The 17,500-nt window shown below is 44.2% G+C and overlaps 1 protein-coding gene across 1 annotated transcript; it reads left to right on the forward strand.

Annotated features, from left to right (window-relative positions):
- The first annotated feature begins 14,594 nt into the window (after positions 1-14,594).
- LOC121718446 (persephin) lies at positions 14,595-16,021 on the forward strand. The gene is made up of 2 exons (XM_042103459.1): positions 14,595-14,903; positions 15,202-16,021. The coding sequence occupies exons 1-2, from the start codon at positions 14,678-14,680 to the stop codon at positions 15,624-15,626; spliced, it is 651 nt and encodes a 216-aa protein (XP_041959393.1). The 5' UTR covers positions 14,595-14,677; the 3' UTR covers positions 15,627-16,021.
- The last annotated feature ends 1,479 nt before the right edge of the window (positions 16,022-17,500 follow it).

The following is a 17,500-nucleotide window of genomic DNA, read 5'->3' on the forward strand; positions in this document are numbered from 1 at the left end:
ATCACCTTCAGGGCATACTACCAAACAAGACGTCTGACCCCAATATTCCGATGACCTTCGACCCCGCGCGGTGACCAATCCACCTCGATCCCAATGTTCCGCATCACTTCCTTGGGATTCGATGTGAACGGTATTTGAGGCTGTAAAATGGGGTTGTTTCGAGAGACACTTTGTACGTGTTAAGGATAATAAACCAGGGCTTATGAGGGGGGATCAAGTCGAGGGGCTCGGCCGTGTTTAGGGGGATAACATATTAAAGCAAGTGAAGCCTCACAGGCCTTTGCACTCAAAAGAGACGGCGTTGTATGTTCAGCAGCTGAGTCAATATCGACAAAGACGAGGAAGAAGGGGGGGAATCAGAGGGGTCAGACTTGAGAGAGAAAGCAGCAGAGATGGAGAGGGCGAGATAGCGAGGCGAATGCTAATGTAAAGACAACCAGATGGATGCGTTTGGTGCGGCGCTTAGCCCTGTCAGCGCTAACAAATACGCCCGGTCTTCTGCGGAACCTTCCAGGGCCAGAGAGAAGGGCTTTTCCAAAACATTTATCATAATTATGCGCGCAAGGACACCCTGCGAGAGAGAGAGGGAGCCTCGGAGGACCATCGCAAGGATCGGACCGCGATCGGAGGTGCCACACAAAGGTGAGGCGCGGCGCGGAGAGAGCAAATTAGTTTCACGTGTTCTTTGCGCGAAATACGACAGACAAACGAAAGACAGAGGATAACGAGAAGCAGAGGAGCCTGGGACTCAAGCGCATAAAAACACCACACGCCGCACTTGGCTGATGATGACAAATTTGATTGTTAGAACAATAATCTCGCATTTGACCCATCGAATTCTTCAAATTACACGTGTGTTATTTCGAGCAAAGAGTCGATTCCCGCCACTTGGGCGTGCTCCTGAGAGCGACTGGGAGCGTAAACGTCGAAGCCAGAGCGCAGGCCAGTGTAAACACTGTGTTGGTTTAACATGCCCAAACTGCCCAATGTCAGCAAAGTCACTAGAGAAAATGTTAAACAAATATGCCACCCTCAATACAGAGGGCCACCCTGAAATCAGTCGGGGCACCATGTGATATAAACTTGAGCAAAACGGACGCCCTAAACAGACTGCCTGTTCTTTTGTGCTTCCTATCAGGGTTTACACAAATGAAAGTAAATTATAACCTTGTGCAATCTGTTCAATATAAACGTCATGAAAATACATAGAGCAGTTGGGGTTAGCAAAGCTGCACCCATGCAAAAACAACTTTCAGGTTCATGTTCAGTCCATGGACATTGAGACTTACTCATTGTAGGTCAACAACATTAGAATAACCCAGCAGCTGGTGCTGGGCTGAACTGGTTCAATCCAGATTAATTGTGCAAAAACGGTGACGACACTTTATATTTCCCTGCCACTATACCTGGAAGTAGGCCGTTGAGGACAGAAGCAGCATTTGATTGTTACTGTTATCATCTTCATCACCACCACCCGCGCTGTGGTCGCCATGCGAATGAAAGAGCTGGCAGACCAGCGGGCTGTTTACCTGCATGTTGTGTTTGTAAGGGAAGGGCCACCTCCTCCCCTGGGTGGGGGGGTGCTCCCCCCTGATCACTGTAACAGTAATATTTGTTTGGGACGGAGAATATGAGTAAACACCCAGGTCCCTGTAGCACAATGAGAACTCTAGATTCGGGTGTGTCTTTGAGAGTGTGTTGTGTGTTGTGTGCGTTCACGTGTGTGTGTGTGTGTGTGTGTGTGTGTGTGCGTGCGGGGTGTCTGGGATTGTCATGTGGGAGCGTAGGAGCAAGAGGGCCGTGGCGCTGCGGAAACAATGGCGACGGCCAAGCGGGTGACAGCAGGAGACAGGAACAGCCACAAACACAGGAACCTCCATTATGCCATGAGACAGAGGAGCGAGAGAGAGAGAACGAGAGAGAGAGAGAGAGAGAGAGAGAGGAGTGAGAGTCTGGGACCCTCCTGAAATGACAAGAGGGTGACACATGGGCTAATTAAGTCCTACAGGGAGACGAAGAACATGTGTGAGGTCTGTGATTGTGATGCCGAAGATATTTTTAGGTTAGGCCTTCAACGCATTCCTCTCCAATAGTTTACTACAATACAAACACTTGACTCATGCTCAAGTAAAACATGTTGTCTTTGTCCATGGACAATGTGTCAAAGATTTGACTCATGTAAGCCAGGTGAAATCATTGTTTTTAGACTCATCTTATAAAAACAACTTTAAGGAGAATGCATTTAAAACTGCTGCAGCAGTAAGTATTGAATAAATGAGCTTGTTCATTATTCCAGCATGCCTTTACCGTAAGATCTATATCTGCTTCAGCTATATTCATAAAACACATGGAGCTAAAAGACAAACATTAATCATTGCAGAGAGGCCTTCCTCCGCCTAAATGTGTTTAAACTCACAGGACATCCTGACTTATGGGAGCTGATGGTGAAAAATGAAAGCAAGCTTCACTCCTTTATCTCAGGATTAATGTTCATGTTGGAGGAAAGCAGACATATGACTTTGCATTATCTATTCATCGCTATTACTGTAAGCGTGCTGCACTTGATCACACTTGATTCATCAGTCTCGACTAGATGACTAGACTCCCTTTCATCAAGATGGCGACAAAGTAACCACGAAATTACATGGACATTAATGATATGGCCGAAAGGTCACGGCCCTTGACTCTTTAGATCATATAGACCGCTTCACAATACAATGGATCTGAAGATATACGACTACGCCTTATGGCTGAAAGGTAAACTATGTCTTCCGTGCAATGTGTTCCACTCAAGTTATGTTGTGTCAGAATTCTCTAGAGACACACGGTACGTAGGTACAGTAAATATGCTGAAGTTAAGGTGCTGAGTGAAAGCTCTGTCTCCTTATTCTCCCCTTCTTCCTGCCCTACGGGCACATTGTTGGCCGCCATTAGTTTGGGTATTAAGGATATCCCTATTAGCTGTTCACAGGCCCTGTCATCTCGGAGCCAGGAGCCAACGAAAGTATAACAAATCAACCTGCCACTGCTTACGTTGATTGGGGCAGGCCCACTCGGTGGGTGAGGGAGGTGGGAACGTCGGAGAAGGCCAGGAATGCCAGAGGCTTTTGCATTGGGAAGACTGGGAACGGGATCGTCGTTCCACCTCCATCCTGTACGCTGACGGGGGGAGTTTCTCACAAAAGGCTGGAGAAGGCCATTCAAGTGGGGAGTGTCCTGCTGTGCGCTCGGGCCCCACGCTCTGAAGAATGCCAGCGGACGAGCGAGGGACTCCGGCTCGTCCTTTCTTCCCAGTTCTCCGTGAGAACTGTCATGTGGCCCACATGCGATGGGTTATCTAACGCAAGACGGCTCCCACACACACCAAAACAGGACAAGACATGGCAGAGAAATTCTTATCCCTAAGCCACAGCAAACCAAACTCTCCCTCCCTTTGTGAATATTACGACAGAGGTTTTTTTTAATATGCCTGGGGTTATATTAATGAATCGTGGATATAGCCTTGTAGATATATGATGGACATTTAATTGGCCTTATTTGGATGGATGCTGGAATTTTTTCCATTATATGGATAAAGTGATACAGCCAAATACGGCTGGCTGACGGTCCCAGTCGTCTTATTCTGGGGACCTTTTTGAGAGCAGTAACTCGATACAAAAATAGAATATTCAGATACCCGAGTCCAGTGCGTTCCCTGGGAATGCTTCTTGGTCAGAGTTCAAAGGGAAGGCTGTTTGGGCCACAAATCAAATTAGATGGACACTGGTCTGGACGAGAGTAAGTTGCAAATGAAGGCTGCATTGTCCATTGTCAAAAAATCCCTCGAGCCTCGCCCTCCCAAAATGTTTGAAAAAAACCATCCGAGCTCCTCTATTGCTGGAAAAAACATAAGAGTTTTGGATTGAGTGCTGATTGCATGTGTTGAAACATATTTTTTCCCGAATCGTTTCTCCCGTGCCCCCCCCCCCCCGAGGTTCTCCTGCCAAAGCCGAGAGTGGTTGACACTTCGGAGGAACAATGGATGAAAACAGGGAATAGCGTGTAGCTCATCCAAAAACACGCCTGACTGGAGAAGTATAGAGCTGTCACGGGACGTGTTCTCTTTTCATCTCTTCATCCACTGCTCTCTTAATTCTTCCAAAAAAATTACTTTGGAATGATTCATTGGGTCTAAAGAGGAAGCAAAGATGACAGAAAAAAAGCATTTCTTAGAAGGAAATGTAATTTGGTATGAAGTGCAACTGGTGTGGCCTGCAAAATAGTGCTAAAGATACAACATCACCTTGCCATCTCATGCCAACGCACCAGATAATATGTGTAGTGCTCTGCTTCAAACCAAGCCCGGTTCATTGCTTAAGGCCCTGAGCAGTTCACTTTGGCCGGAGTTAAAAAATGTCCCCTTGGGATCAATAAAGTATCTATCTATCTATCTAAAGAATCAAGACAAATGTTCTGTTGGGCCCCAGTTCTGGGAGGGATATTTGTTTGTGGTCCAGTCGGCTTGCATGTGTCACCATGATAAAACGTTACAAATTGCTCTCCTTCTTCTCAAGTTCATTCCCATGATTTTCGTACTTTTTTGGTCCAATTGAGAACACGTTTAATAACATCTGAATTGTGCAACTCGTCACCTCAGATGAACTCCCACATCAGAGTGTTCATCTGGCAGAAGAGAACCTTTTCATTCAGTGCTTTGGTTTTGATGAGGGTTTGAGTATAGTGGTTCTTGCTTTTAATTTCATCCCATAAAAGCAAGGGACATAACCATTATTACACAACACTGGCTGTTCTTCCAAAACGTGGGGTCAGTTATAGTGCAATTGAAAAGAGAGCCCATAATATTTATCTGTTTCATCCTTCCTGATCATATTATTGTCATATAAATTAAACACACACACACACATATATATATACAGTATATATATACAGCTGTGATATATATTGTTTAATTATGAGTTATGCAGTATGTCAGTGTATTACTTGCTTTACCAGCAACTGGTAGTGCGTTCCACCATCAGGGCTCCAAGGATGGGTATAGTTTAGCTTGTAGTGAGGGTGGCAGTGCCAGGTGGCGTTCTTTGGAGGAGTGCAGCTGTCGCCTGGTGGCTTATGTCTTTATGAGAACATTCAGGAACATTGAAGGTCAGCAATAATGATTTGAATTTGGGCGGCTACAGGTAGCCACAGGTGACCCACCTGTTGAAAAGACATGAGGCTGGTAGTCCAGCTACTAAACGAGCTCGAAAGTGTTAAGAGCCACATCTAAAGGCGGGTAACCAGCTCGGGTGCAATCCCACATGTGTTTCCGATTGTCCAGGTGTGGGGGCCCCAGCACCTAGTGACAGCAGCACAGCTGTGATGTGTTAGGGGTTGTATGGTACAGAAAATACACTTAACGCAGGGTGTAGCAGAAAATGATCTTCCCAAAAGGCTCGTGAATAGCAGCAGGTTTCTGAGGCTCATATTCAGCTTGGCCTTGCTGTGTACGCATGCTGCACCTGTGGACAGAGAGCTGCTGACCAAAGGCATGCACGAGCTGTAATATAATCTAATGCATCTCGATATTCTTTAATATTATGATCTTCCACATAGCCTAACAATATTCGGCGTTGCCATGTGGAATCTCTTCAGCACGTCACGAATCCCATAAAGTTTTACATGTTTATTGAGTATGTCTGACGTTATTTAGGGGTGCTGGAGGTTCAAAAGCTGCAGTGAGTAGGCCTACCCCCACCCCCCCTTCCGATCTCAAATCGCATACCTGCACATTCCAGACACCGGTCACGTAGGCCGCATGCAAAAGAAACCAGGCAACAGGCGTCACAAACGCGGCAGTTCCCCTTACTCATTATCCGCCCTCGCTCCAGCAGGCGCTGGTCACATAGCACACACCTGTATGGTAATGAGCTCTGTTTTGGAAAACGCCGGTGCACAATTACCAGAGCGTGTTTGCCCGATGCGTACACTTTCCTCCCTTTGTTATGCTATGCCTCTGTTCTGGAGAACGAGAGGCATGTTTCCATCGCGCCAAGCAAGGAATGGTTCTAATTATAAACTTGAGGCGGACTCAGCGGGCTACTACCGCGCCGCGATTTATGGAGACCCCGAGGCTGAGACTTCCCGTGAACCCCCCAGGCCAGTGGCGCTTGTGACTTTCTGCGCCTTTGAAATAAATCAGAATTTCATCACTCAATCACTGAGGTTAATCAATTTTGTGCTAGGGTAAAATAACACCGTTTTATTTTCTTTAAAGGAAGATACTTTATAACAATTATAGGTAGGCTATATCCTTACTCCATTTACACTTGTTTCAAAAATGCCATTATAGGCCCACACTGCAGACTACAGTATGAACATTAGCCTACAATGGGGGCAATGACGGCAATGGCAATGAGGGGGGCAAGTGAAGCTTGCACCTCTCGACGCGAAATGCACGTTCCACCAGGACCACTTACAATAAATCAACTTCTTAGGTTTATTTGACATATTGCAGAGCTACTCTCATAACCCCTTGGCCTCCGAAACTTAAAGACTAAGGTATAGTTGTGATATCAAAGAGAGCGATATTAATGGGATGGTGGCGACATGCCCATTTTGACACTCTTAACAGCTGGGTAATTGGTTTCAGCGGCATACTCGAGCTGTTAATGGTCATTTTAATGCGCTAATGGGGATTTTGCTTTGTACTGTAACACCATGGAGTCGTGCCACACGGGGAACAGGTTAGCATAGCTGCAACCCATTTGACTTGGCACTGAACGCTGCGATCATGTTGTCCAAACACGTTGAGTGATAATTATCATGGTATGAAATGGGCACACAATGAACTATTAAAAAAAAAAAATTCTCCAGCAAGGCGGTGTTGTTTTACAGAGTACAGCTCAGAGAACAAACAATGGCACACAGGGGATACTACACTTGGACGACTTCAGCAGAACATCCGATGAATAAAGCCTAATGCATCGGATTATTTTAGATAAATTGTTCTCGAGTGAAAACAAGGGGAAATCCTCGGCAGACAGGAAGGTTTCCCTTTTGTGCCGCTAGGACACGCACAAAAACCTTTACAAAGACAAAAATAATCACCTCCCTCCCAAGAAGAAAAAAAAAACAGAACTCGATACCGTTCCAAAAAACATCTGAATGACAAATGCTCAGCAACAGTAAGCAGGCGGACGGACGGGGAGAACAGTTGACCAGTGTGTAGTCACACAGGCACCAGGGGAGCGCTAAAGACTCCGGAGAAATGCAATCAGGGGCACGTCAGCGCTGGCACCTGCCCCGTCGCCTTTTGTGCTGGGCCTGATGGCCGGGAGCGAGCGGTAGGGCCATGGCTGTGGTCCCGCGTGGCATCAGGTGAGTCACAAGGGAAAGACACACAGCGCCATACAGGTCAGCGCTCTGGAGTCTGAAAAATGTTAAGAGGGGGAGGTACACAGGAACTCGCATTCAATAATAAAATAGCTCAGCGGTGTGGTCAAGGTCAATGCAATATTGTTGATCAAAGGAAGCTCTTCCCTGATACAATGACCTCACAAACAGTGGACATCTATGGGTAGTGGAGGAGAGGAAGGCTGCACTTGAAATAAAAGTGTACTTTCCAGCAGCCTCCAGTGCTAATGGGGGTAATTCAATGACATGAAAAGGCTATAACGGTGCTGGGCTCATTCTCTCTGGCCAGGAGGAAATGCAGCGATCCAGGGCTTTGTTCCCTCTGTAAGTCTTGGCCGTCTCGTATGAAGGTGTGTTAGGACCCGGTGTGTCTGTGCTGGCCACTTCGGATACCCTCTCGACCACAGAGGGTCAGTGTCCATGTAGATAGATAGATAGATAGATAGATAGATAGATAGATAGATAATTGATCCCCAAGGGGAAATTCAAGAGTCCAGAGGCCCCAACCTCATCTGCACTTACCCCAGAGAACATGCCCTGACTAAGGTGAAGAGGGATGTTACAGTGTCACTGGGAGACCCAAAGAGACTAATAGTCTTTACACATTAATATCTACAATATATGGGAAATTACATTTGCATAGTGGATGATTTGTTAACTACAGTGCAGTATGAGATGACAACAACAAAACCTATTTACAGGCAACAGTGCATGCAGTGCTCCCATATAGGGGCAGTATTCTCCACATTGGCAATGCTATGAATTATTCAGCTTCAGGGGAATTCTTAAAGTCACATCATGTGTAGGACTTAAGGGACATATAAGGGCTAACCAATGGGTTAAGTGAAAATAAAATATTCTAGAATCAGAATTAGAACACATATTAAGGTATATTGCACAATTTCAGGGGAAATTCCAGTGTTTTCGGTTTCTTTATGAGCGTTCTGATTATTTATACAAAATCTGATGCCCACACACAGTAAACTGATAATAAAACTTAATCAACAAGATTATGCAAGAGTGAAAAACAAAACAAAAACTAATTTTCTTAGAACATTCAATCCATCTGCTAACCTAGCATTTTCCGTCCTTGGTCCTGCAGTCCTTGGCCCGAAACAAAGGGCTATTTCTCCATTCATTTTCTGTTTGACTGCTGGAGCACAAACTTGGCCAGAACGCATAGATCTGAGAGCACAGCTTGGCATGTTCCCTGACAGTCTAAGTGTACACAGGTGTTAAACCATATATAGCTTTTAAAAAAAACCCAAAACAAAACAAAAAAAAAAAACAAGTAATGGGAGCTTTTGAAAGCCATGCGGGGAGGGATATCTGCGTTTTGTTTTTGTCAGGGAAAGAGACATCTTGGTGACACGCAGATGTGGGATGTGAACTGCTGAGCAGTGAAAAGTAATATCCACAGCGTCATATTAATAGCTTTAGTAGTGCTGCTGAGAGGCTGGTGGAAACACTCATGTGTTCCCAGTCTCTCTTTATGACCTCTGCCAAGGCGTCTGTGTTTTAATAAGAAAATGTATAATGTCAAATACTTTAAACTATTAAAGACAGGGATTTTACCAAGCTTTTCTTCTTTCTAGTTATAAATAGATGACTACATCACCCATATGGTGGGGAAAACAGTTTTAGTTAGCAGCATCAGTGTCAGTGCTTACATGTAGACATGCTTGGAGACTGTTTAATGTGTTTAATGTGGGTCAAATCTCCTGCTGCTGAGAGCTAAATTCATCATCCAACACTGGTCCACCAATGTGGAAGTCGGAGCGCACTGTGAAATCATTAATGTACATTTGCTGACCTCTGCTGGGCAACTACAAGTACAGGATAACTACATCTACATGTAGCAGGACTGTCCAATATAGTCTCCATTAATAAGCATGATTATGTATCTGCTGAGAACAATGTTTAGTTGAATGAATTGACTGCTCATTGTGCCACTAGAATTCATAATACCTCTAAAAACAGCTGAGTAGATGTGTATGTTTTTGTTAATTTATTTTGACAGCATTTATGACAGTATTTGAGCATTATTTCCATTGCTTTCCGGTCAGAGTTCAATTCCTGATGTTTTATGTTTTTTTTTTTTACAAATGTGTTAATAAAGTACGTTTCTGACCAATATGGTAACTGTTGAGCATTTAAACCCTAGATTACAGAGGGTCTTCCCTCACAAGCTGTCATACCTGCAACCCCAACACATTGACAATCTGTATTCCATATGATTTTCAGTTATTTTAATGGTTATTATATTACAACTTAATAACAATTCAAAGATTTTCATTGCCAAGAGCTGAGGGATTTGAAATATTGAGTCACAGTGACGTGGAAATAGATAAGCAGTGAAGAGACAGCACAGTTTGAGAAGTATTACTCTACATTGGGAAATGGCAGAGGGAAAAGAAAAAGCTCTGCTGCCCTCTTGTGTTCAAGAAGGGAATCGGTTTTGTGGCGACTGCACTGTCATAAACACCCAAATTCATCGTCTAGTTTGGAATAGTAAAGTTACCCTCCAAAGCAGCGCATACTGAACAGTATGATTTATAAAAATCAGTCAAATACTTGAGGAGATTGATGAAGTCTTTTCAGTATCAGCAATGGACTAGTTATCTCTGGTCAAATTATAATCATGTGAAGAAATTAAGTTCTGCCATCAATTGGTATTTCTATTCTATTTCTATTTCTATTGTCTTCTATTGAGAGGCTTGTTGAATTGTTTACTGTCAATGGCTAGCCATTAATATCTACTTACAAGGTCAAAAATTGTTGGCAACTGAATTAAAAAAAAAAAGATACAAAATGATACAAGATACAAAATGAATGACATTACATAGCAGAAGTAGCCTATGCAAAGGCTATGGAGAAGAGAAAGGCTACGGAAAAGAAAAGCATGTCCAGAGCCTCTCCCTCTTCTCAACAAACAAATACTATGACAAAGCCCAGCCATTCTCTTTTCCAAATACACTTGTACTGTATTATACATATGCCTATGAGACTGGCCTGTTTGAGTCTGTGCAGAGTTAAGTAATTGAGCATGTTTCCGTCTGCATAGCATCATACAGACATTTAGATAGACCCCCCCCCCCCCCCTAAGAACCTCTACTCAAATGTTTGCTGATTGCTGTTAGAATATGAGGCCAGTTTAAGAAGTCCTATACAATAAGAAGGTTATTGTGTAGAATTTATATTTAAAACAATCTAATATCAAAATCTGCCAAATTTGATAATAAATCTAGTCCACATGCATTACACTCTTCAGGGAGGAATTTTACCGCTTTGTAAATGAAAGCTTTCAGAATGAAAAGTTACCAAAAGTGCTCTGCATCAAACCCAGGGGTGCTGCTAGAAAATTTGGGCCCTATGACAGACAATAATTCTGGGGCCCCTGATAGTATTATTGGGGGGCTCTCTGGGGGCCCCCTGTCAGTGCTGGGCCTTTAGAATCATCATAACCCCTCCCCCCCTCTCTCCGCGGCCCCCCTGAACAAACCTACCTTCAAGCAAGTGTTCATGCAGTGATGTCACCTCTCCACATGAGATGCTCAATGAAGACTGTATTGTGATCCTCCAGGTTTTTTTTTAAAGCGATGGTTCGGAGTAATTTCACCCTAGGGTCCTTTGCACCATGACCCTGAGCCAAACACCCTCCCAGAACCTTTTTTCCCTTGGTCGAACCCTGGTCGAGTAGCGCTGTCAGAAACTAATGACATTCTGCAGTCGTGATGGAACCAACTTTTATCTCGTAAATGACCCCACTAATAATGCCCTGAATGGTACGAAACTTCTGCAGTAGTACAACTATGACCTTTAGTCCAATAACGAGGCATTAGAAAGTTTGTAAGTGCACCAGGAATTTTAAGTAACACTTGCTTCTGTATCTGCTACTATACCGCTGCGTCGACGTTTCTTCCGTGATTTCGGAAAAGCCCGTAAAAGTCCTGTAGAAGTTTCGTACCATTCAGGGCATTATTAGTGGGGTAATTTACGAGATAAAAGTTGGTTCCATTATGACTGCAGAACGTCATTAGTTTCTGACAGCGCTACTCGACCAGGGTTCGACCAAGGGAAAACAGGTTCTGGGAGGGTGTTTGGCTCGGGGTCATGGCGCAAAGGACCCTAGGGTGAAATTACTCCGAACCATCGCTTTAAAATGAACATCATTTAGGGGGGATCATGATGAGGGTCTCACATCTTTTCATAGGCAGGAGTCAAACAGCATTGCTTATGGACCTCTGTAGAGTAAAAAAGACCATAGAAAAATAGTCAATATAGTATAGTAAATATAATATATGTAAAGGAGTTAACCAGATGTACCTATATTTCTCATTTTCCTAACAATCTCTTCTTAACTCTCTAAGAACTTGTTCCCCACACAGGAATTGACAGCTTATTTTGGGTGGAGAAACCGAATAAACTCTGGGAAGACAAAGTTTTGTTCTAATAGAATTGTATTTATTACTCGTATTGGTAAAGATTTTCAATCAAACCAAAACAGAGGTTGAGTCCAACTCACCACCCAATCAGTCAATTAAGCAGTGATAAAGAGCATTAGGCAGTCCAGCACTATCATCTGTGTACAGCTTTACCTGGACAACACAAGGTCTAGAAAAAGCTGGAAATCTTGGAAAACTTTCACATCACAAAGTGTGACAGAAATGACTTTGGAGTCCGGGGGCAAACTCACGGCTCAGGTTCTCCGGTTATGTCAGATTTACAGCATAAACAGGAGCTCTGCAGGGCAAGCTTGAGATTCCGGTGCTAATTCCTGCAGAATGATTCCCATTACGGGATCACCACTCCTTACATTCCTTGCTCCTGAGCAGACGAGCCCTATATGGCCTGACCCAGGAGAATAGGCCTCAGACAGCAGCAGGTGGAGTCCCACTACGGCAGCTGGGAGCAGTTATTAATTACCAACGCCCTCATGTCCACGTTTTACTGCATCCTACACAAGTTTTATTCTTCTGACTTTAGTTTTGCATCTGTGTTATGTTTCGTTATTGATCACAATGAATCATTATAGCCTACGATTGAAAACGGACATGACGTATCAATTAGCCTGCACTGCAGCGTCAGTGTAAAACCTCTCAGAAAAACATAGTTTTCTACTGCATTTACAATGTCTGCCAGCATATGCATGTATGGGAATATAGCCGTCTCAATCTGCTTTTGAGCATGGTACACATGGTAATTAGAAGTTGGCATTCTCATGCACTTTGGAAACGCAACGCAAATATGCAATTCATCTCCACACATTTCATGAGGACTTGCAGCAGAGGCCTTCTTTAACCATGACATGTAGAATGGTCACTTTGTAGCATCCCTCGCACAATATATCGAGCTGCAACTCAGCTGGTATTACGTTAGGTATTGAATGCTAATTCCACTACTCTAAATGCCAACAAAAGACACAACTGTCCAATGACACAGTGCAGTAAGTGCGAGCTAGCTGAGACACTGTGTGATAGCATGCGTGTTTGTGTCATGATATGAACACAGGAATCAAGATTCCAGCCATTCCTCCCCGTGTCAGACAGCACTGGATTCCTGAGAGGTGCAGTATTAAAATGCCAGAGACTCTGCTGCACTCACTCTCACACTGTACTCCTCATCTCCGCAGCATCTCCATCACGCCGACCTGCTCTGATCCCAGCGGAAGGAATGCAGCGGAGTCCGGGCATCACACTCCCTTCCTGTATGCAGACTAGTGGGAAATCAGGTAGGGTTTAGCCCAAGACACACACACACACACACACACACACACACACACACACACACACACACACACACACACACACACACACACACACACACACAGAGAGAGAGAGAGACTTTTCCAGAATGTATGTGCGCCTCTCAAGTGAGGCTATGAAAACATTGAGCTCTACAGGTCAACATGATACGGAGATGACAGTACAGAGAATATTCTGATAGGATATCATATAAGGCCTTTGCCTTTTCATGGTCTATTTGGCACTTCTGAACAATAACTTCATGCAACAAGGTTAGCTACCAGCTCAGCCCTCACTAAATGACTTCAATCCACCAACTAACAGAAAACTCTGATGTGTAGCCAAGAGTCCAGCATTACGGCCACCTGTCACCTCAGTATTCTTGAACATTCTTATGATCGCATATTAAACTGAGCTGGCTCCACTAGTACACGACTAGAATTCTAATTTAGCATTTAAAACCCATCACAAACATTTACCATTTCTCAACCAATTACTTGATATCACTTGACATTTAGTACCAAAAGAATTTAAGCTTTATGCCACCCAAGAGAAGGCCCAAGTCTATGACTTGGTCTGTAGTTTTCTCAGGGTAGCTAAGACTACTCTGCAGACAATTTGGGGAGCAACGTTGACACTTCCATCAGTTTGTGCCATTATTATTATTGACTGAATACACTGCAACAAATCAGTGAGCTGTTTTTGTTGTTGTGATATTAACTCGGCTATAATGTGATTTAGTTGTAGGCCATGTGAAACTCTCTGGTTCAGATTGAAGCTGTTTGCTGTTAGCCAATCTGAGTCATGCTATATTGTTGGCTGTTGAAATGGATAAACAATTTTAAATTATATCAGTTCGAGTGAATTTCCAGGGGCGGTAATTTCCATAACCCCATTTTAATACCCACATGCTTTCTCTCAGCCTTACATAAGGGAACAAAATACTTTAAGGGCCAGGTAAGAGGAAAAAAAACACATTTTTGATCAAATCCCCAAATTTATGTATATTCCAGTGGGAAGGACAGAAGAATTTCCATTAGCATAGCTTCTGTCATCCTTTCTTCTTTTTTATTATGACCTACTATTACTCACTCAGTTAACCCTGTGTCTGCTTTGTCTCCTTGTACCTCTGTATGTTTTCTACACACTCTTCGTTAGCTTGGTATTTACTTTTCTATACTCTACCAATAGGACCTACTGTAGTTGGCATTATCTATGGCCACTTGTCACAATACTGTGTGTGGCGGCTTTGTCCCGTTGTTACAATTTATCCCTGGCCGACGCGTCTGACATTTTTAGTACTGAGTCTGCATATCTGAAAACACCTGCAGAACATTTGGTACCATCTGTATAATATCTCAGGCTGCGGTCAGACAGTTGCTCCTGTGGTTGGTCAGCTTGCCATGGTCAGACATGTCACTAATTGATTCACGAGGGTGATTGAGAGAGTGATGCTCCGGTGAGCAATGAGACTCCGGTGCATATTAGGACACCGCCTCTTGCCCCTGCAACCCCCCTCCATCCACCTCTGGCGGATATAAATGGGAGATAAGGACCGATGCATCCCAGCATCTTACCTCCACATCATCCGCATCCTCATCCAAGGAAGAGATAAGGAGAACACGACCAGTCAGAGAGAAGAAGAAGAAGAAGAAGAAGAGGCAAGCAGATCACACAGAGAGAGAAACATGAGGTCCCTACTGAAGCTGACGGTGCTGCTCTTCTGCCTGCAGAGGGGAGCGGGACACTGGCTACGCTCACTTCTGGGTAAGACAGGACACTTTGAGCTTAGGCTCCTTAGACCTACGTAGAACAAGGAGATACTTGTCTTGTTTGTTTAGTTATGCCATCGAATAAGCAATGGGCTCTTATTCTCTCATGACATCAAATGCCCCCTTTTCTAAGAAATGAAGATCTACTGTGAACTTGTGAAGTGTTGGCTGTTTGTATGTTGATGGCTGTTGTTTGTGATTGCGACAAGGACCTTCTTATCAGTACGGATTTGTTCTGAAAACAAGTCAGCACATGAGAGATGACAAACGGTCCCCTTTCTCTTGGTTTTCAGAGCTGAAAGGACAGTCTGCTGGAGACGGGGAGGGAACCAGAGCGGCGAGGGAGGCCGGAGCGAGCGCCGAGGAACTCCACGGAGCCCTCGCCCTTCGGTCTCGCCGCAGCGCCAGCGACGTGTCTTGCAGCCTGCAGTCGCTCCTCGTCCAGGTGCGCGACCTGGGCCTGGGCTACGACTCGGACGAGATGGTGCGCTTCAAGTACTGCGCCGGGGCGTGCCCGCTGCAGCGCTCCAACCACGACCTGACGCTGGCCAACCTGCTGCAGGCCGGGCACCTGCGCGCGGCGCCGGCCGGCCAGATGTGGCACAGCATGCCGTGCTGCCGGCCCACGCACCACGAGGACATGGTCTTCCTGGACAACGCACACCGCTGGCACAAAGTGGAGAAGCTGTCGGCGGCGGGCTGCGCTTGCATCGGGTAGAAGAGCAGAAGTGGGGGGGGGGGGGGGGGGGGACCCATCTAAGAACTCTAACGCTCAGGACAGGCTGAAGGGTCATGTTTTATACGGTTTCATGACTTCAGGTTGGGCATTCGCAAGACATGGACTTTCCCCTATGCAGATCTCTGTGGAACTGTCATGAAATACCAAGTTGGTGTTTGTGATGAATTTAAAGATCAAAATTTATGAGGTGTCGATGACATAAGACGAGACGCCATCTGCTGACTATGCGCTTTTTGTTATTGGTGGTATCAAATGTGCATCCTCTGATGTTTGTATATAATGAAGAATTACAATGTCTCTTTCAATAATTTACTCCAGAAGGTTGCATTGAGTAAAGCAGTTAAATCCTGCTGAAGCTGCTGTTTTTTTTAGGAAAGCAAAAATTATGGCTAATCATCACAACTAAAAGCAAACAGATGATGAGGTATCTTTATTTATTTATTTATTTTAAATGGTTTCATTTAATTTATTGTCTCAGTTCTTGGACACCATCTCTTTCAAAGATGTTAAGAAATAACTTGATAAATAAAACATCATTTGAACTGACGGCGACTGTATTTTTTTAATTACAAAGAGGAAAAGACATTACCAGTACAGACTGTCTCTGTCACTTTTGATCAGTACTGGTCAGTTATGAACCGCTAGAGCCAAAGGGAGTGCTGTTTGTGAATGTGAACCACATAATCTGGTCTCTGCTCTGTTCAAAAACAGGGTCTTGGGGACAATTACCATAAAAGATATTCAACTCCATATTAGCCACAGGGGTGGAGCAGGCTGGCTTTACTGATTACATTAAAAAACAAAAAAATGGGTTTGTTCACATTCCACAGCCAGGGGGCGCAACAAACACACAATTACAGGGGAAGGTTCTTGAAGTCTTATAAAGTTGTAGTGTGTGTGTGTGTGTGTGTGTGTGTGTGCGTGTGTGTGCGTGTGTGTGTTCATGGTAGAGGTCAGGTTATTCAGAGCTGAGAACTGGAGAGATCAGTAATGGAATAGAACATTTAGGCAATACACTTTACTGTATTCCTTTAATATGATCTAAGTTTGTGAAAAGTACATAGGCTACCAGCTCCTCTTCTGCAGTATAAAAGGGGGGCTGAAAAATGTATAGCTATCACCATGTAGGAGGATGATATAATTCAGATCTTTCTCTTTTTAAACTGGTAGGTCCGTAACGAAGAAGAGGGGCGTGGAGATGGTCAGTGGACCCCAAACTCTTGGACATCAGAGTCAGTGGGAGAATATGAAGGGCTTTCTTATGGTGAGGTTGGTGAGGTATGACATAAGCCCAGTGTAGGTGACCCCAAACTCTGATATCAAAGCTTGTTTTATTTACATTATTTTAATTTTATTTGCATTGTTTGCATTAGCAACTCTGAATTTGATTCATATTGTTTTAGTCCAGTGTTCCAGCAGTATATTTCAATACAGATGTAAACCCCCCATACTAGCGTGCACACACACACACACACACACGCACACACACACACACGCACACACGCACACACACACACGCACACACGCACACACACACACACACGCATACACGCACACACGCACACACACGAGCAGTGTCACTAAGTACAACAACAGTATAATCATAATATTGTATGAAATCATAGTTCAAGTCCATTAGCTTATGAGTCATGTAGCACATGTTTCTCGTTTCTGTTGTCCTTTGATAACATAAGCAGGGCATAGATTAAAGTGGACAAATCTACAGAGCTTTCCAAGCTGGGTACACACACTGAAGCAGCCCCAGCTTTGATATCTCGGCCGCATTTACACAGCTGAGCTTCATAAGCACATATCTCATCAGAAGGACTGTATAGTGGGTCAGCAAAGGGCCT

Source organism: Alosa sapidissima, chromosome 9 (genome assembly GCF_018492685.1).
Source record: "Alosa sapidissima isolate fAloSap1 chromosome 9, fAloSap1.pri, whole genome shotgun sequence".
Lineage (NCBI taxonomy): Eukaryota > Metazoa > Chordata > Actinopteri > Clupeiformes > Clupeidae > Alosa > Alosa sapidissima.

Bases quoted from the DNA above. Each gene is read 5' to 3' on its own strand.
- LOC121718446 (XM_042103459.1), top strand. From the start codon at position 14,678: ATGGGAGATAAGGACCGATGCATCCCAGCATCTTACCTCCACATCATC. The intron at 14,904-15,201 runs GTAAGACAGGAC...CTTGGTTTTCAG, and splicing joins CTGGCTACGCTCACTTCTGG to AGCTGAAAGGACAGTCTGCT.